The 21,407-nt window shown below is 39.0% G+C and overlaps 1 protein-coding gene across 1 annotated transcript in view; it reads right to left on the reverse strand.

Annotated features, from left to right (window-relative positions):
* Window positions 1–6,848, reverse strand: part of LOC127453101 (exostosin-1a) — a 104,218-nt gene extending 97,370 nt beyond the window's left edge. The window contains exon 1 of the mRNA XM_051719200.1: window positions 5,439–6,848. Coding sequence (XP_051575160.1) covers window positions 5,439–6,511 — 1,073 coding nt within the window. The 5' untranslated portion in view covers window positions 6,512–6,848. The remainder of the gene's footprint in view (window positions 1–5,438) is intronic.
* Window positions 6,849–21,407: the final 14,559 nt, after the last annotated feature.

Raw genomic sequence — 21,407 nt, forward strand, 5'->3', positions numbered from 1 at the left:
CACTAAAATCATGTTTACACGCATATCCTTTGTGTCTTCTGGCTATACTTTTGAAACAGGGAGTATTTTAGCATTCAAAAATTTCCCCATTCACTTCTATTGTAAATGCCTCACTGTAAACTCGTTTTTTAAGAAAAGGAGGAACGAGACTACCACCTCTGGAGTCACGAGTTCAAATCCAGGACGTGCTGAGTGACTCCAGACAGGTCTCCTAAGCAACCAAATTGGTCCGGTTGCTAGGGAGGGTAGAGTCACATGGGGTAACCTCCTCGTGGTCGCTATAATGTGGTTCGCTCTCAGTGGGGCACATGGTGAGTTGTGCGTGGATGCCGCGGAGAATAGCATGAAGCCTCCACATGCGCTATGTGTCAGCGGTAACACGCTCAACAAGCCATGTGATAAGATGCGCGGACTGACAGTCTCAGATGCAGAGGCAACTGAGATTCGTCCTCTGCCACCCGGAGTCACTATACCACCACGAGGACTTAGATTGTATTGGGAATTGGGCATTCCAAATTGGGGAGAAAATGGGGAGAGAAAAAACTAATTAGGAACGAGTCTAAATATATTGTTGTGGTAATCAACATTATGCCACAAAAGCTGTCGATTGAGCTTAACTTGTATTGAACCTGGAACATTCCCAGTAATACGCTTTAGTAAAAGTGTTTAGATGTCATATGATAGCACTGTCTGAGGAACAGGGTGAAAAGTAAGCCATTTAACTTGTGATTTGTGTGAAAGTGAATAAAAGTCCTCATTTTTATAGCACCTCTAGTGTTTATTTAACCAGGAAATTGCTGTGATACACACAATGATCCACGATAAAATGAATTTGCAAAAATGTAGGTATAGTAAAGTTTTTCTATGAGACCAAGTAGGTTATTAGGCATACGCTGGGGAGTGCTCATCACAAAGTATAAAAATGAGTATTAGGGCTGGGCGGTATGATGATATATATATCATGGCGACAAACAAAGTGTCAATCGATACAGATTTTAATATATATTTGCAAATCAGGCAACGGCACTAACACGCCCACAAACTCATTGCTGATTCTTTGCAAGACCTTATTCATGCTAGTGCCATCTTTGATTTTTAATGGGAATGACAACGAGGCTGTGAGGGATACACCAACAGTCTCTTCAATGGGCTGTACTGGAGTTTAAAGAGTTTTTGGATTGTTCGTGCCATTGAGGAGATGGTAAGTCTATCCCTCACAGCTTCGCTGTCATTCCCATTAAAAATCAAGATGGCACTGCCATAAACAAGGTCTATTGTGATTTTGCGGGCCGATCCGGAGCGCTTTATAGCGGAGGATGCAGCAGTCACCGTGATCTGACACACTGTACCAGGACAGCGTCACTGTAATCCAGACACCTGGATCATCACGCAGAGGTGCGCTTGACTACACTGCACATCTGCACTTCTCCATTTGATTAATTTTTGCTGATATGATCAATAGAATAGTTAAGAAGATGAAGGGGAGCTTGTTATTAAAACAGGTGCGACATCTGTGGTGTAGGTTCACAAAAACCGCCACACATTAGAAAAAATTAATCTGCAAACTGTGTCGCAACGATAATCACTTGTGGTAATACAAACAATCTGTTTCACCACCTTAAAATGAAGCACGCTAAAGAATATTATGAAAGCCAAAAGACGCGCTTCGCATTAATTCAGTCTTTCTTTTTTTTGTTGCAAGAAGTGTTTATAAATGTATTTGACATTTATTTTCTGCAAAACGTGTTATTTTCATTGTGTGTGTTTTTTACTAAATGTAATATTTTCTTTGTTACTTTGCTTTGAAAAGATCCTGAGTTTCTTGAATAAAGTTTATAATAATATTGGTAAAAAAACATATCAGACTGAAATGTGGCATAATGTGAAATTGAGTGTTTCTTTTCTTTTCTTTTTAACTTTGACTGTCTGTCAAGTTCTAAATAAAGAGAAAATTATAAAAGAGGAAGTCGTTTTCATTTAAAAAGTATTTATTTCACTGACTAGAATTTCCAAATATAGACATTAGACTACAATATGGTTATTTATTATGTTAACCGATTTTTATTGGTTTTCCACTCCAGGAAAAATTACTATAATCACAATTCGCTATTGTGATATAAAATTACTCATATCGTGATAAACGATTTTGGTCATATCGACCACCCCTATAATGAGTATTGTACCATGTATAAGACAAATATTCTTATGTATCAGTAAGGAGACAGCTGTGTTTCGGCAGGACTATTTCGTTGACTACGGTGAGTGGCATGTGAGTGTCTCCACAAGTCACCCAGAACAGCCTGTCGGTAGGCGGGTTGGCACTGAGGTCACACTATAGAGTCGAGGGGTCACCCAGGACACAAGCATTCTCGGGTGATGGAGTGGGGCTCTGGGAAACCACTGTTCAAACAGAGGGAAGGCTGCTTTCCCCCTCACTGGCACCAGAGTCATTGTTTCCACTAATCCATCAGAGAGCCCCCCGGCAATGTCTCAACGAGTGCCTGGTCACCAGAAAAAATAACACAGCAGGAAATCGGGGCCTGAGGCCCCTGCAACACACACGGAGACAACTGTTTGTTCAGCACTGTTAAAGGCAATGTAATGAGGATGCAAAAGTTTGACTTCTTCACACCTGCCTCAAATCAAAGGGCCAAAATGGATGCTAAAAATGGTGGGAATGTATAGCATTTAAAGCTGAAGGGATAATTCACTTGAAAATGAAAATTCTGTCATCATTTATTGACCCTCAAGTCATTCCAAATCTGTCAGATAGTTTGTTTGAAAACAATCATTTTTGCAATTCTGTTTGGTGCCAAATTAAGCACAGTAATCACACACATCAATTTTAAATTCAATCACACAAAATATAAAATATATGAAAACAGTGTTATTGATATTGAAATCGAGACACAGAATCGTCTGCAAAAAGCTTCCAAGCAATTGCAATACATCCTGAAAGTGAGCTATAGATATTCCAAGAGGGTTCAGGGTTGTCATCTACACTGAAAGCTTTTGCATCCTACTCACTGACCGCACATCATGCATTAAAACCAATTAGTATTTTCATCTGCACTCCACTTTGGATTTGAAATGATACGTTATAATATTACGCATCAGCTCAGGGTTTAAAAAAAAAAAAATCACTGCATTAAGTAGAACTAGTTTTGTTTCCATAATTCGAAAGCATCCCAACATGAAATGAACTGATTTTTGCTGGCAAATAAGATTGTTATTAGACAAATGTGTATTTTGTGTTGTCCAACCAAACTGTCAGCAAATATGTAAAGTTTTGGTAAGTTTATAAAAACTCATTTTCATTCAAATAACCTTATTATACATTTGTTAAAAATGCTTAAAAGATCAATTATGTACATTTAAATGGTTAAACCTCAATGAACTTTGATTCACATACACTGAAAACCCTAATATGTTGACTTTACTCAATTGATTGAGTAAACTCAATCACTCAATTGAATTGAGTAATGGCATCTCCAAAACTTGTGTAATGAAGTTTACATAATTTGGTGTTCATATAGAATTAACTAAACTATTTAAGTTAAGGTAACTAAATGCAAACAGACTTAATTTAAATTTTGTTGTTTCTACTTAATTAGTTGAATTGACTAAAATTTAGATAATACAACAACACAGGTCAAATAAAGAAGATTATAACTGATTCTAGGTCATTCATTAAAATAAATAAAATTAATTCTCCACTGAAATGTATATAAACCCATACTTCAGATGTACATGCACGAGGTGAACTGAAATAGAGTTAACAGCGTACAACTTGACCAAATGAGACACAGATCAACCTAATGGTGATGTCACACGAAACAACTATTTGCAACAACATTAATAATACTACAAAAGAGCTAAAACCTCTATGAATATTTAATAACAACTATTTAAGGGGGCTTGGGTAGCTCAGCGAGAATTGACGCTGACTACAAACCCTGGAGTTGCGAGTTCGAATCCAGGGTGTGCTGAGTGACTCCAGCCAGGTCTCCTAAGCAACCAAACTGGCCCGGTTGCTAGGGAGGGTAGAGTCACATGGGGTAACCTCCTCGTGGTCGCAATTAGGGGTTCTCGCTCTCAACGGGGCGTGTGGTAAGTTGTGCGTGGATCGCAGAGAGTAGCGTGAGCCTCCACATGCTGTGAGTCTCTGCGGTGTCATGCACAGTGAGCCACATGATAAGATGCGCGGATTGACTGTCTCAGAAGCGGAGGCAACTGAGACTTGTCCTCCGCCACCCGGACTGAGGTGAGTAACCGCGCCACCACGAGAACCTACTAAGTAGTGGGAATTGGGAATTCCAAATTGGGAGAAAAGGGGATACAATTTAAATAAATAACTATTTAATGGCCACATTAGTTCTCTTTGACCAAGGAAACGATTAAATAATTCAAGCTCAAGGAATTATGGATACTTCCCATATCCTCAATTTTGTCCTCAACATTTTGAGTTATTAGCACTTCAAATCTTAAGTATACAAATTTTTAAGATAAATAAGTTCATTGAACATACGAACATACATATTTGAGTTATGAGCTCAAAACCTGACATATCAACTAATGTTTAATTAAGACAACTTGATTTTTCCAGTAATGACATTAGGTTTTACAGTATATGGTGGCCCTATAAAGTGTTTAGACACTTAATTCACACACTAAAAATGTGTGAATGTCATTGCAGTGGACACAAAACATCAAACCAAGCAGCATTTATTTTGTCAAGATAGCACAAACTCACTTCACCAAAAGAAGTTTGTAACATTTTAATGATAAAACAATAGATATACAGTTAAAAATGAAAACAACATGTATTTGGATGCATTGTGGTTGTTAAATGTTAGTGAAACATGCCCATAGTTAATGTGCTGAATAGCACCTGTGGTTACTCTTCTAGGAATTCTGTGTGAACTTGAGGGGAAATTACTTCATGCATCCACTAAAAATCACCTTGACACCAGTTGATTAAACTAAAAGTAATAGCAATTACGGCTCAGAAAAGTGAAGTTAGTGCTGAGAAAATCTTGAGCAGTGTTTGTTTGCAGATTCCACTTGGTTTAATATTTTGCTATCTAATGCAATGGCATTCACAAATTTTTAAATGTGACTTATTTTAGAGAGTGTGTCAATTGTTTCATCATTCAAAATCTAATAAATAAATAAATAAATAAATAGTGTTTAATATACTGGTTGAAAAATTGTCTTTCTTTAAAATAAACACCACTTGGTTTGATTTTGTGTTATCAAATGCAATGCCATTCACAGTTTTTAAGTGTCCAAAGCTACTACTGTACATTCTTATTTGCTTGTACATGAACTACTGATCTGTGAAGCATTATATAGCCTAATATTTATGACATATTAATGAGAGTTTTTATAGTGCCACAACTTTTGTGGCAAAGAAGACCAATATTTAGGGTACTTACCTGTCATACTCAGCATTGTCCTTGTCGCAGCGGGCATCTTTATGTTTCTGCCAGTCTTTGCCATGTTTGCATGTGGTGAGCAGCACCACATCTTCTGCATTATGTATATGGTAAAGCGCATTCCTAGTATCTGATCCAATTCCAGTCAAATAGCGCTTGCCTTTAAAAACCAGCATATATTTCCTAAAAGGAGGGATGGTGTTGTACTTTAAATACCCTCTTTCCCCTCCAGTCCTGGGGTGATCTTTGGAGAACAAGGGGATGGAGATGTCAAAGTTGGGTCTGAAGTTCTCGGTGCTGATGCTGGCTTTGGCCAACATGGCCTGACCGATGTCAAACCCCAGATCCTCTGTGTAATCCGGCCACGTTCCAGAGTAAAGGTTAAATATGAGATGGTTCCTCCCGTTATTCCACAGATTCAAGTTCTGTATCTTAGTTCTGAGGTTATGCACATACTGTGGGGACAGCTGGTCCCGATCCAGGGTGTCCAAGTTCAGGACAAAGAGACAAGCCTGTCCCGGGTCAGAAGTATAGAACCTGGAGCTTTCGATAGAGGATAAGATGTTTTGGTAGCTTTCGGAGATCTTCTCGCCCTTTTGTTGCGGATAGACGTAAACTTTGAAGCCATTCCTCTTACATATGGCGAAATCAAAGCAGGAGTCCATACCACACTTGACAACTCCAGGGTTGTCATCTCTCTTGTGTCTCGGAGATGTCCGGACATTATAGTCCTCGGTTGAGGTCTGATCCCAGGGTATGAAGGCTCGTAAAGGATCGGAGAAGTGGGGCCAGTGTGGATGCGGGTCATCCCTTCGGTTTGGGCTCCTTCTGGAAGCTGGTCCATGCAGGAAGATGAGCAGAATGAGACATAAGCCAACCGAGAAGAGAATTAAATAGCGTTTTTTGGCCTGCATGTGTCCTTCGATCAAGATGGAGATGTTTGATGGTGAATCCAAAGATCTTCTCAGCTCCAGCTGGGCAGCATCCTCCACAAACCTGCAGGGATCTGATGCGCGCAACGTCCACCTTGTGATTCCAATCCCAAATCCAGTGCATGTGGGCGACACCAACATTCAGAGAGGTCAGGTAGATTATTATGGCAGTATTCCCAGTGATGGATTAGAGATAGATGTCATCTCTTGCGCGTGGGTCATAAGGACACTGTCACAAACTTCCCAAACGGATAAATCCCGTCAAATCCGCGTCTTCTCGCATGTTTTCGGATGACAAATCCACAATATTGACGCATGGAGCTTGGCTGCCTATGTACTCATGCATAATTTACTATCTAGAATAAAAGCATAACAAACTGACGAGTCGTTCCATTCCTCGCATTACATTCAAAGCGCTTTTCCGACGCCAATGATACAATGCAACATTCCAGCGCTTTAATCTGCGAGCGGAAAGTTCCGATTGTTACATAGTAGCGTTGCACGACGCCGGCTGACGTCATCGTACACTGGGTGCTGCGATTGGCTCGCGTCATTTCCGGGAGGGGCGATGTTTCTGTAATCCTTTCACAACCACAAGGCGAGTGTGGAATTATTTTGAAGCAACAACAAACAGATAGATAAAGTGGTGTAGAAAGTATTCTGGACAAGCCACACTTAAAATGTTTTTTCTTTAGGAATAAAATGCAAACAAAAAGAAAAGAACAAGAACCAAAAAGAAACGGTTAAAAGAAGTTGTGCAATGATTATAATTGTTGACATTTCAGGGGTTTTGCGCCTGTATCAGCACAGATATAACATAGGAATAATAATCCACTTAAAAAAATAAATAAAGAAAGAAAGTAGCTAGGTCTTACATAAAACGCACATTTGAGCATTTAAAAAAATAAAAAATAAAAAATAAAAAAAACTTCACATGTGGGACACCTAAGCTCCAGTGCATGTATCTCTTCTTTTACAACATGATTGGTGTTGAATCCATGCAGGGGTGTCAAGCGATTGAAATCACGTGACTTTGCGGAAGTGATGTCATAAATGTGGGCGGGAAACTCGTCAAACAGGAAGTACCCCTCGTGAAGTCCACTCAAAGGTCAATGACATAGGATTTAGTCAAAATTATTGTTAAGGATATAAATCTGTTATAAATAAAACAATGTTCTAAATTGTTGTCAAATTATGTTTGTGATGTATTTGTACTTCAAATGTTACAATAATATTGTGTTAAAATATTTTCTATTTGAAGCTATCTTTGTCGTCCCGCTTTAGAAAAGGTTGTTTCGGAAGTGGGACAGCATGTTTTGACTAATGTGGGCCAGTCATATATACTACATTATTCAATTGAGAAAATATGCATTAGGAAAGTTAAATGCCCTACATGTATTTATTTATTTATTTATTTATTAATTTTTGGGCTTATAATGCATCAGTATTATTTGTTTTAAGATCAGGATTCAAAACCTTGTCATGATTTGCCAGTTAGCTAGCTTATGGTTTAGCTAACTAGCTACCTAGATAGCTAAAGTCAAAGAAATAGTTTTTAGTCACACTGACATCAAATATAACATGGCACATTTTTTTTTTAATTCCGTCCATAGAATAAATTAATTTTCTTATCCATCTATAAATCGATTCATAAATGCGCGAGCTGTCCCAGATTAGAAAATCCACAAATTCTTGAACGATTTGGCACAAGGAACACTAATATATGTGCCTTTTTCCCTTTGAGTACAATATCTGAAAATTGTGTTCTGATTTAATAAGGGAACATCTTGGGGATTTCACAATCTTATAATGTTGATATATTGTTTTGGTTTCATATAGAAATATGGTACACAATTCAGAATTGCAAAAAGTGTCCCACATTACCCTAATCCACCCTACTATTATAAGGTTAACATTTGTGTAATATTTGTAATTTAAATATTTAAATATACTTATTTGTTAATAAATACTTTGTGGGGAAGAGACTGGACCAACTTCCAGTTAACATCAAACAATGTCATGCATTGAAAGGAAGATGCTGGGATAAACCTTTTATTGAAATGACTGCGAACAATGTGCTGATTAAATTTGCCACACCCATTTTTCAATCAACTGGTGACCCAACAAACTGGCAATAATTGATTATCATACAAAAGTAAACTAATATATCCTTAAAGTCAAAGATGTATTGACCCAAATGTATTAATGTTACCCTGAATTGCACAGGTCCAACAATATGCGAATACATTTGACACAACATTGGCTGAATAGGAAAACTGACTTTTTTAGTTTTACATTGTCTTTGCAGTTTGAATGTTTATTTTCTAAATGTCTCTTGAATTTCAGTGCTCTCGGAAGCCAATAATTCACAGCCTAAAACATATGCTAGTCAGCACAAACCATGTTTAACCCACATTTAATTTAGTTTGGGTCATATTTTCTAATGCTTTGTGTAATGGGAGCCAGCTGGTACATGATAAGATTTATTAATCTTAGCAAGAAGATACATTGCTTTACAAAACTGAGCTCAAGCGAATACAAAAGAACTTTTTGTGCACTCAAAATATCATCTTGTATGTGCAAAATATTTTTGTGTGGTCAAAATATCATCTTGCGTGTGCAAAAGAAAATTTTTGCGGTCAGAATTTTGGCACATATATAACTCCATAAAAAACAACCAGGAATCATGTTTAATGGTGTAACAGTCACATGAAGTCCTCTTTGCAACCTGAATTTCTTCAGAAAGCAGCACAGTGCAATGAATGAAACAACGCAGGTGTTTCATGATACGTTTATAAAAAATAAAGTTATTTTTAACTTTACTTGGTGTCTAAAAATGTGGCGAACTTGTGCAAGACGCTGAAAGAGAAAACTCAGCGTGTGAGATTCAGAGCAACAGTCCAATGCGTGCGCCTCCCATGCCGGAGATGCCGGTTCAAATCCCGTTCATAGTGGGTGGAGCAGGACTGGCTACAGTGGTGCTGTGATCCAGATGGGAGTGAGGTTTAGGGGGCTGAGTGTAACGGGAGCCAGCTGGTATGTGATAGCTGTGTGGTATGTGTAAACCTCACTCCCCTGGCCTCAAGAGGTGCACAAGTGACTTAGCCTCCTCATTAGCATGCCCCGCCTCCCATGCTGGAGATGCCGGTTTGAATCCCGTACGGAGCAGGTCAAGCAGGGCTGGGTACATTTGCATAGTTTTGTTCATGATTTTTGAGGATGAGGACATGTCAAGCAATCTATCCGTATTGGCATCTGCCTAATTTGGCTAGCTTTTGCTGAGTGAAAGTTAAATTTTGCCCCAAAATACTGTAGACTTTGATTGGATTCAACCTGGATTTGATGCCAACAACAAAATATATATGAGGCACTTTCTTCTTTTAAAAGTTAATAATCCATTTGATTTTGCTGTCCTAACTGTGCACAATTATATGGTTAGTTGCATTTTATTATTTGCATTTAGCATTATTTTTCTCTGCTGTCCACAACCCTATCAGAACAGACCTGCGGCCCATTTTTGAGAGCCACTGCATTTAATAATCCAAGACTGATTGCAACTGCAAAATGTACATGATAATTTATCATTTCAAATATAATTCCCATGTCTTTAGATACAAAGAAACACCTTTAAGACAAGAACTGAGTGTAGTGTCACCTTCTGAATGCAACCTAGCTATGCAAGTTAAATGTCAAAATATCCCATGGGTGCATTATAATTAATAGTTGCATTGCTCTATATGATTCAGTGCCTTAATACATTGCAGAGTATATTTGGTATCTAGAGTCTCTAGATATCCATGCAATTCTTATAAAAGTCAATTTTAACGCAGTAAGGTCATGCTAAATAAAGCACACTGTATAGTGGATCACAGTGGATTAAATGGGTGAAACGGATTTTAGAAATGAATGTACATTAACTGAATTAAATATATCAGCAGGGAGCCATAAAATGTTCCTTTGAACTGTTTGTACAGCTGCAGGGGTCTGGAGAGACTCCAGAGAGAGAGAAGTGATTTTTCAGGAGGGGATCTGAGACAGCCAGTGAGCAAAGAAGGTATTTGAAAACAGCATTCCTCGGAAGTTGTGGAGCTGTATCCGTATTCGGGTGTTACTATGGGCCAGTGATCAAAGCGGAGGTCTGCAGCATTCCTTCCATCTTCTGATTCTTTCCTTTGCTGCTAATATTGCAAGTCACATTTAGATTCGCAAGAAGTCCTTTCAGACGCATGACTTGAATGTGTTTGATAATGTTCAGGTTGTTCAGGAGTTAAACATGGTAAAATGTGTTTCACGGAACTGTTTGGTTGGTAGAGTGACAAGATTCAATTTATGTTTTTGGAGACAGTAAATGGAATGATGGTAACACTAATTAAATTATGTTTTTCATTAAACGATGAACAGTAGATGAGAAACCAGGCCCAAAATGAATCTTTGGTGGTTTAGAGGACCCAGGGCAAATGCAAGGTCATTTAAATTCCACAACAGCCATGGTAGTCTAAAAAGCTATTAAATCCAGTGGGGCCGTCATCATTAACCAGTCATTAGCATTCCTTTGCCACACTGAGCTGTTGACATAGCATGTCAATTTTAGCCAAATCAAACAGTCTTTTCACTGATCATCTGATGCATATTGCTCATAAATATGGTATGAGCTGGCTAAAATGGCCAGTCCTAATCTAATTGATTGGCTGCACTTCACAACTTTCGGTAGTCAAGGTGTGCAGCAGTCAGTCTGGAAATTAAGTCGTGTTTACAACGACCAGGTTAATACAATGAGCACTTCTAAGGAAGAACTGATCACTACTGTATACTACAGTATTTGCCCGTGTGCAAATTTCCAGACTGATCTCAATATGAATTCAGTGACGAAAACACTGTGATGTAGGTTCTTCAGCTGAAATCGGTCTGTGCTTCTCGAAATTCAAACCACTGCCCCCAGTGGCCAAAGCTGGAAGTGTTGTTGAATGTATGGGCGGGGGTGAGCTCCAATTTCCTGGTGCAATGTTTACAGAGTGGCGCCAAAAGTGAGATGTTTGTAATACAGTAAACAGGAAAGCATATTTTATTAACCATATCCCCTAACCCAAAACCCACACCTAAACGTCAAAGGGGTCAAAATGTCATTTTAGAGGGAAAATGCAACTTTCAAATGGAGCTCATGTTGAAAAACATATTAGCCTATATGAACACAATTAATTTCTGGTTTCCACTGGACCAGAACCCGAGTCTCTGAAGCTACTCGTGCAATGAGCTATTAGTAGCCCACAGGAAAAGTAAACCAGTTAAATTGATGCAAAATCGTTTGATGGGAGATGGTGCTTTTCAGTAACTCGGCAGAATGGGGTCGGGTAGCAATATAGCAAATTTTCAGGTTGCATCAGATTTGATTTGCAATTTGTTTTCTGAGTTATGTCTGTGAAATAATCAATACTTTCTTTAGGACAAGCAGAAATTACTTTATATCAGTGTTACGACCCTATTGCGGTCACTCATATGGATTACAACAAAATGAGAAGAGTAATGAAAAGAAACAAATAAAATAATCAAAGATCAACATAAGAAAGGTGATAAGATAAAAAACTGTGATTCTGATTACAAATATTTCCACTAATTTCTCTGGTGTCTTCTGGTCTGTTATTGCAGTATTGATGTAAAAACAAAATGAACTGTTGGTCAGTGTTGGTCGGACGGTTCCTTTCTGTGTAAGTCAAGTGCAAAGTGTGTCAGGCTGACAGTCAAAATTCTAGCTACATGAATAGCTGTTTAATTGTCTAATGGCAATGCTAAACATTTGTAACGATGCTCCCGATGCTATCTGTACACACACAAACAAAATAAACTTTTGTTCAAGTGCACGCGTGTACAATGGAATGCTTTCAAATGGCTTCCCCTGCAGGGATGGTAAGTAGTTCATTGAGTTCATTTCCTAACTGAGACTGGTGAATATTATTGAGTGTGATCTTTAAAAAACTGTCCCAAATCAACTTATATTTTAAATGTGTGTGATTTCTTCCATTTTGAAATACTTCCTCGTTTCCAAGCTTAAATGGATACTAATCCTAAAATGTAAAATTCTGTCATTATTTGCAAAAGCATTAGGACACACCAACACAGTCAAGTCTGTTTACTGTGTGGTGTAGATTCAATATGTTAGGATCATTAGGGTCAGTGCTGTATATGCAGTGAAATCATGTAGCTTTGGTAGGCAGTTTTCTGTTATAATGTACATGCTCACATCAGGGATTACAAACCATTTTATTAAGCTGTATGACTCTGAGCTGCTTGTCAATCCAAATGAAACATGCAGGTGAATGAGGCAGTGTGTATCTCAATTTGAACCATGGCAAACATCCCATAAACATTCATTGTCAGGTTGACACATATTTTTGTTCTGGCTCATTTGTTGTATTATTAATAACTGAATCTCTGCATGTCAAAAATATTTGCTCGGGGCCCAGAAGACAAAGGAGTTTTCAGCTGTGTTCCTACACAGACCTTAAAGGAACAGTTCACTACAAAATTCTGTCATTATTTACTCAGCCTCATGTTGTTTCAAAAACATATGACTTGCACAACAAGTTTTAACTCACTAGTTAAAATGCTAATTCTTGATATCTGCCATGGAAGTACTACTTTAAAAATAATTAGGTTTTTACTTGTAAAATGTTAATTCTTGATATCAAAAGTGTTGTCATTACTCACGGGAACACCTGTTCTTGATATCAAAAATGATATTTCAACTAGTAAAATACATTAAACATAACATAAAAATTGATATCTGTAACTGCATTTTCAGTAGTAGAATTTCACAATGATCTGTAATTCTCTCCTTCAAAATGCAATTACAGATACCTGTAATGATTTCTTACTAATTTAAATTTAAAATATTTATATCAGCTATGTATTTCTTACTAGTAATAATGATCATTTTTGACATCAGTACTTCCTTACAGTTGCTTGTATAAATATTGATTCCTAAAATCAACAACTGAATTACAACTAGTTTAAATGCTTTTTTAAAAATGCATTTCTTTCAGATTTCAGATATCAGTAAATGGAAGAACGTTAAATATATTAAATATACTGTATTTTAAAAGACTTTCTTACTAGTTACTCTCACATAAAAGATTTCTGACATTAACATTGCCACTAGTAAAAATCTAATTACAGATTTAAAATATATGCATTTTGACTAGTTTTAATTCAATTGTTGATATTGGAATAGGCATTTGCACTATAACAATGCAATTACTGATGCCCAAAATGATCATTTTTACCAGTAAGAAGTACATAGCTAATATTTGGAATTTCAACTAGTAAGAAATAAATTACGGATATCTGTAATTGCATTTTGAACAGGAGTGAATGACAGATCATTGTGAAAACTACTAGTGCAACCAAAAGTTTTATTAAGCGTGGGTATTTCCGTGAGTAATGTCGTCATTTTTATATCAAGAATTAAAGGAATATTCCGGGTTCAATACAAGTTCAGCTCAATCGACAGCATTTGTGGCATAATGTGAATGATTACCATAAAAATGTATTTCAACTCATCCCTATTTTTCTTTAAAAATAGCTAAACTTACAATGGAAGTGAATGGGGTCAATTTTTGGAGGGTTTAAAGGCAGAAATGTGAAGCTTATAATTTTATAAAAGCACTTACATTAATTCTTCTGTTAAAACGCATGTGTAAGTTGTTTAAATTGTCATTTTTACAATTATTTTAGGGTTTGTTGATATGACATTACATTGTCATGGCAACGAAGTTGTAAAATTGCCTATAGATTTACACAGAAAAGGTTAGTAAGAGATTTTATCATACAAAAATTATTTTAACACACATATTTTATGTGTCTATACTTTTGAAGCAGTGAGCAGGGGCAATTCTAGGATTTCAGACTTAGGGGGGCTCAGCCCCCAATGACACTATTAGATGTAAACATTTAATGTATTCCACTCTTTAGCATAGATAGTGTTTTGTGTGTGTGTGTTAACATAATTCAAGATAGCTGGCCAATATTCATTTAGAATTTTGTCATTTTCTATAATAAACACACTTATAAAGTTATTTTTAAAAACTGAAACTGTTTAAAGAACCATTCAAATACTTTTTATTGTTTATTATAGAAAATCAATAATTTAGGTTCTACTGTAGATTAAACTTATACCAAAAACCACAAAAAACTATTATTATAATAAATATCAAATTTAGCTTGGTCGATCTTTAGTGGAATGAATTAACTCCTAAAGATGTTTCTTTGTATGACATTAACTCATGATTCGAATCTTTTGAATTCATCCAAAAGAGAAAATCACTCCGAAAAGAAATTTTAATTTCAATACAATAACTCTGGTAAAATAAAGGTATTATATATTATACACTATATAATATAACCATTTTTGTAAATCACCCTTTTGCGCCAGTAGGTAGCAACAAATTAACATCTTTTATGTGTTTTGAGTCACTAAACCATTGATAAAGCCCAGAGACGTTCACCACCGATACAAATCTAATTACACTTTATTCAAATCAGCATCTCTACCAAGAGACTTTATCCGTGTTTAAATATCATAAGCGTTTTCCCTACAAATTACAACAAAGCATTTCATTTTGTGAACTGCTGTGCATGACCATCAAGGAATATACAAATAAGATGACAGGGGCTGAGTGTGGAATGGCATACTACCATACTACTCATACTATTTCTGCCATTGACACATATGGCAAAAGTAGTAAGAGTAGTATGGGTAGTATGCCATTCCGAACTCAGCCTATAGCCTAAAAGTAATTACAGGTTTTAATTATGTCCTGATATAATTGTAATTATCATTAGTCACTTTTACTCTTAATTAATCCAGCCCCGTTCTCTCCTTGTTAAACAAGATTACCGAACTAAACGAGTGACATGCCTCCTTTCTTTCAATCGGTCATAATAAATGCTGATCCTCCCTCATTCATGAATTGAATGAGGAAATGGAGCGTATTCGTTCAGTGGGTCAAACCAGTGATATGCTCCTTCACAGCCCACTTTCCAGTGCTATTGGTTTGTGCTACAGTCAGTCTTTAACATGGGAAAAGCCATCAAAGTGTTCTCCCGCTTCAAACAAGTGCAGCATTGGGGCTGCAGCTGTTTAAAACACTTACGTGCAGCAGTCACATATTTTTAGTGGGGGCTGAGATTAATTTTAGGGGGGCTGAGGCCCTCCTAAAAAGGGTCTAGTAATGCAGATGGCAGTGAGTATTTTAATGTTCAATAATTGGCCCCATTTACTTCCACTGAAAGTGCTTTACTCTAAAACTGCTTATTTTTAAAGAAAAGGAGGGACAAGTCAAAATTAATTTTTGTGATAATCAATATTATGCTGCAAATGCTGTCGAATGAGCTTAACTTGTATTGAACCTGGAATATTCCTTTAACGGTTTTACTAGTGCTAATGTTATTACTGATTTAAAAAATAGCATTTTCAGAAGTTGTAGTTCTATCCTGATATCAAGAATTAGCATTTTAACTATAGTGAAAATGGAATTATAGATTGATAATTCATATTTTGCATGATTAAATGTCAAAAGGGCTTATGATATTTGCCATTTACCGCTTTAATACTGAACATGATACCTTATGGGACATTTCAATTGAAACAAGCATTTCAATGTACGGGACACCTTTATTTCAGCCAAAATACGGGTTGGCAACCCTAGAGCTATGAAAGAGAATGTATTGACAATGGGTCAAACTGCTTTATAAAAAAAGCAAAACAGATGTGAAAATTTGCAAAAACATTTGCTTGAGTTTAGATTCATACTGATAGGCTATTTTACTAGGAATGTTTACACTACAGCATGCCATCGCTTTCAACCGCATGTTCAACCCTGTAATGAAACCGCATTACATGGTGCCATGGGCACATCCAAACACTGAAACAAGATACAATTAACAAGCAGCCACCTGCAGCAAAAATAATACTGTGCTTTCTGCCCTAGATACGACTGCATAAGCATATAGACAGATGTAAAGACAATGTCCCTTTGTGTTATAATCCTCCAAGACTTGGCATGGACTAGATTTTTCTGTAGATAAAAAGTGTTGCAGATTCTTTTTACAGCTATCTGTCAATATGAACATTTAATTGATATAGAAATAATCTGACTGTCAAAGGCTGTTTATACCGTATACCCTCATTGCTTACTTATGACGATGTAAAGAGAATGGTAGCATGTCAACAGTTCTGAATTCCTAAAGGCTTCTTTAAGCTCCCTTCACTGTTTGCTATCAGAGGTTGCAGAATGAACACGTCAATACACGTACTGTATAGCAACTCTAGTGACAAGACGATGAGAAAACAGAAAGAAAGAATTTGATTTTGAATTTCGAGTCTGTTCGATGTGGTAAAATCAATGCCGAGCCAACACTCTTAAAAATAAAGGTGCCAGGAAGAACCAAAAAGGGTGTTTCCCAGCAATGCCATAGAATAACTTTTTTTGGTTCCCCAAAGAACCTTTCAGTGACCGGTTCCCTAAAGAACCATTTTTTTCTTACTGCCACAAAGAACATTTTCAGGTTCTACAAATGACTCTTTCCAAAGGTTCTTTGAAGAACCACTAATAAAATGGTTCTTTATGACACCAATTGATTCATAACCCTTTAATTTATGCTTTTTATTTATATTAACCCTTATCACTGAAAGGGTTAATGTTAATATAATTAAATTAATTTGTTAAATAAAACCAGTGGACAAAAAATAAGAAATAAAACCCAGTGTAACAAGGTTCGATATGTGTTGACAAGCGGAGGACGGAAACTTAAACTTATACGGTAAGTTTTATTTTCACACTCAGAGGATAAATAGCTTTTCAGTTTAACAATAACACACAGCCTCAGTGGGTGCGTGTGCAGGGCTCTCTCTCCTCGCCTCTGGCGTGGTTCCTCCTTATATTGCTCTCCCCAGTGCTTACTGTAAACAGAAACAGGTGTTAGACATTATAGCGCTCAGGTGTGTGCACCCTTACCGTTTTTTTCTCTCTCTCCAGATGAACGCTCGTCCATGCGCCCGCCACCACAGGAAGTTGGTAGGGATGAGTACGTACCACTAACCCAGGCAGATTCTCGATATGGTGTTCAATGAGGTTTGTATGACCATGCAGAGGCGAGAACATGTCCGCAATTCCTTTCTGCAACTTGGCAATCTTTGTAAGCTGAGACGGTGAGAGATAGTCTCCACAAGTAATTTGCTTTTAGATTGGCTTTTAGATTCACCTCCGGCTGAGTTCCTTCCTCTCTGAAACCACCGTCGCCAATGCTGCAGGAACCGCCTCCCTCCATAATTTCAGGAGGTTGAGATGGTATATCTGATGTGCATCGCCTCTATCTGAGCGTTTAACCTCATAATCGAGATCTCCCAATCGTCGTGTGACCTCAGAGGGCCCTTGCCACTTGGCGAGTAATTTGGAGCTCGATGTTGGGAGTAATACAATCACTTTATCTACCGGTGCAAATTCCCTTAGCCGGGTGCCCCTATCATACAGTCGGCTTTGATATTCTTGAGCTTGGAGCAAATTCCTCTGTGTTAGTTGACCCAAAGTGTGGAGTTTTGCTCTAAGAACAAGAACGTACTGAATTTAGTTTTTACTGTTTGAAGGTCCCTCCTCCCAAGCTTCCCGCTTTACGTCAAGCACGTCGTGCGGTCGACGCCCATACAGCAGCTCGAATGTGGAAAACCACGTGGAGGCTTGGGGAACCTCTCGTACTGCAAATAATAGGGGTTCGAGCTATTTGTCCCAATTCTAGCATCCCCGTGCATGATCTTACGAATCATATTTTTCAGGGTCTTATTAAATCGTTCCACCAACCGATCTGTTTGTGGGTGGTAAACACTGGTGCAAATCGATTTAATACCCTATAATTCGTATAGCTCGTGTAGTGTACATGACATGAATGTAGTGCCTTGATCAGTGAGGATTTCTTTCAGAACCCCCACTCGATTATTCTGAAGAGTGCCTCTGCAACACTACATGCTGAGATGTTGCGCAGGGGCACTGCTTCCGGATATCGCATTAAATAGTTCACCAGAACCAATACAAAGTGATGTCCACGTGCAGTCCACTCTAATGGCCCGACGAGGTCCATGCCAGTTCTCTTGAAGGGAACTTCGATTAATGGAAGGGGGTGCATTGGTGCTCTTGGGGTGGCCGGTGGATTCACCAGCTGACATTCACGACATGCCGCACACCACCTGCAAAAATCCCCGTGAATGCCCGGCCAATAGAAATGGGACATTAGTCGGTTCAGTGTCTTATCCTTCCCTAAGTGACCTGCCATTGGATTATAATGAGCCGTCTAGAATAACATTTCCCAACGGCTCTGTGTTATTAACAATTGTGTTGTATCCTCTTTTGTCTGAGCATCCTGCATCACTCGATTTAACCGATCCTTGATCATCGAAACATATGGATATGAAAGTGCAACGCCTGGCTGGAACTGTAGCCCATCGATAACCTTCACTTGATCAGAGGCATGCCTAAGGGTTTCATCTCTCGACTGCTCCAGAGGGAAATCCCCTTCGGGAAATCCTCTAAGGATGGGAGGGGCCAAAGCCTCCCCTTCCCTTGTGGAGCTGACGAAGAGGGCCCCGGCACTGCCTCTCCAGCCAAGGCATCTCACATCTCTCACCTAATAATTTTCTCACAGGACCCATCTATGCATATTCCCTTCAATAGCATTTTAAATTCTGGCCAATTAGTTCCCAAAATTAGTGGATGGGTGAGGCGGGAACTAACCGCGGCCTCCACTCTATGCTTTGCCCCTGTATTGTAATAATGAGTGTCACTACAGGATAATGGTGAATATCCCCATGCACACACTTCGCCCTTTTACCTGTGTCCAAATCCTCGTCTTGAACCAAACATTGGTGTATAGTGGTCTGATTGCAGCCAGTATCCACCAAGGCTTGATGTGTACTCCCCTTGACACTCACCGGTATTCTGTATGCTCCAGCTCGATCGAGGGCAGCCCACGGAGTGTCGGGGACCCAGACCAATGTTCCCAGCTCCATCACGGGGCATTGGTTCGAGAAATACCCAGGTTCCCCGCAACTCCAGCAGGCCGGCCCAGGCGTTATGCCTGCACTTGTGACAGTGGGTTCAGACACCTGATGGGGAGAGCGAAGAGACATTGCGGGCACCGGTGGCAGGGGAAAACCTCCCGAATGGGGAGCCGGCTTCGGCAGGACATTCACGCGCTTCCTGGGAACAGGGGTAGTCTGTGAAAAGGGGGCAGAGAGAGTGGAGAGAGGGAGGGAGAGAGGGTTATGAGAGAGAGAGTGGGAGGGCTCTTCCACCCTCGATTACGCCGACATATGGTCCTCAGCCAATTGGATGGCCACCTCCAGCGATGTCGGGTGGTGGCACTGAACGAAAAACGATGGATAAGTTGTTCCAGCACCACTAGGTTGATGATTCCCTTGGTGTCGTGGTCCTCAGCCAGCAGCCTCTTCTGATAGGCGTCTCGGAGCTGTTGAGCGAAGGAAAACGGGTGGCCACACGTGTCCAGCTTCATCGATCGAAACCGTTGTCGGCGCTGTTCGGGGCTGCGGCCGACCCGCTGCAGGATGGTCTTCTTCAGATCGTCATACACCAGGATACTCGCCACTGGTAGTTGTTGCGCCATGAGCTGGGCTTCCCCGGACAGGAGTGGGATGAGTCTGGCCACCCACTGGGCTAGCGGCCACCTCCAGATCTCAGCCGTGCATTCAAATAAGTCCAAGAATGCCTCCGGGTCATCTTCTGCCCCCATTTTCATGAGGGCGACTGGCATGGGGGAAGCATGGGGGAAGCGATGTCCTGGGTCACGGCCGGGGGTTTCTCCTGGTGCAGTAAGCTCTGAATCGCCCATGATCCTCTGCTTGAACCTGGAGCACCTCCTGGAAGCGATGATTTGGGTCATTCCACAGCTCAAGCAGAGCCTGATTTTGAGAATGGTGCATGCTGGCGAGGGATTGGATTACTTCCGCCAACGGTGAGGACTCCTTGCCAGCATATAGTTCCTCCAATTTTCCTGGGTTTCAGCACCAGTGTAACAAGGTTCTACATGTGTAGACAAGGACGAATTAGAGGACGGAAACTTAAACTGAAATGGTAAGTTTTATTTTCACACTCAGAAGATAAATAGCTTTTCAGCATAACAATAACACAGCATCAGCGGTGCATGTGCAGGGTTCTCTCTCCTCGCCTCTGGCATGGTTCCTCCTTATATCACTCTCCCCAGTGCTTACTGAAATCAGAAAACCTGTGTTAGACATTATAGCACTCAGGTGTGTGCACCCTTACTGCTTTCTCTCTCTCTGGACAAACACTCGACCACACCCCGCTGCCACACCCAGGAGTAACAAGACTTAACAAAATATGATTAACATGTTTATTGTCTTTACAGTATACATGCATAATGAATGCATGAGAGCATATGAATACACAAGGTACTAACAAAATTGCACAATATCAAAATTATCTTTTTAATGGAAATAAATAATGAGAAGAGGAACATTTAACATCTGGTAGCAAACACTGCATTTAAGGAACATGAAAGCAACAGGCTTAATTGTTTATTTGTTCCTTTAAAACAGGCGGGTGGAGGAGAGAACGACTCAAGTCTTAAACGTTAATACAGGTTAACACTGGATTCTATTGATTACATGACATACCACCATCATGGGAAATTTCAAAATATACCTCATGTAGGTTTTCAATAGTATTTACTCTATGATAAAATACAAAGTCAAAATAACAGCAGCAATGTATGCTCTGGCAGAATTAATAGTAGTAGGCAACTATGAAATTAAAAACCCTTTGCCCAGCAATAAAGTCCATTCCTTCAAAAAGTCCAAAGTCCTCCAAAGTTATGTCTGTCTTTGACTTGGATATCTTGTATATTCAACTATATATACACATCATACAATGAGTACAGAAGTAAAAAAATCAGGGAGATATCAACACCCCCATCATCGTCCCCCATGTCTCCTCCATCCATCCTCATTGGAAATGCA

This window comes from Myxocyprinus asiaticus, chromosome 15 (genome assembly GCF_019703515.2).
Source record: "Myxocyprinus asiaticus isolate MX2 ecotype Aquarium Trade chromosome 15, UBuf_Myxa_2, whole genome shotgun sequence".
Taxonomy (NCBI): domain Eukaryota; kingdom Metazoa; phylum Chordata; class Actinopteri; order Cypriniformes; family Catostomidae; genus Myxocyprinus; species Myxocyprinus asiaticus.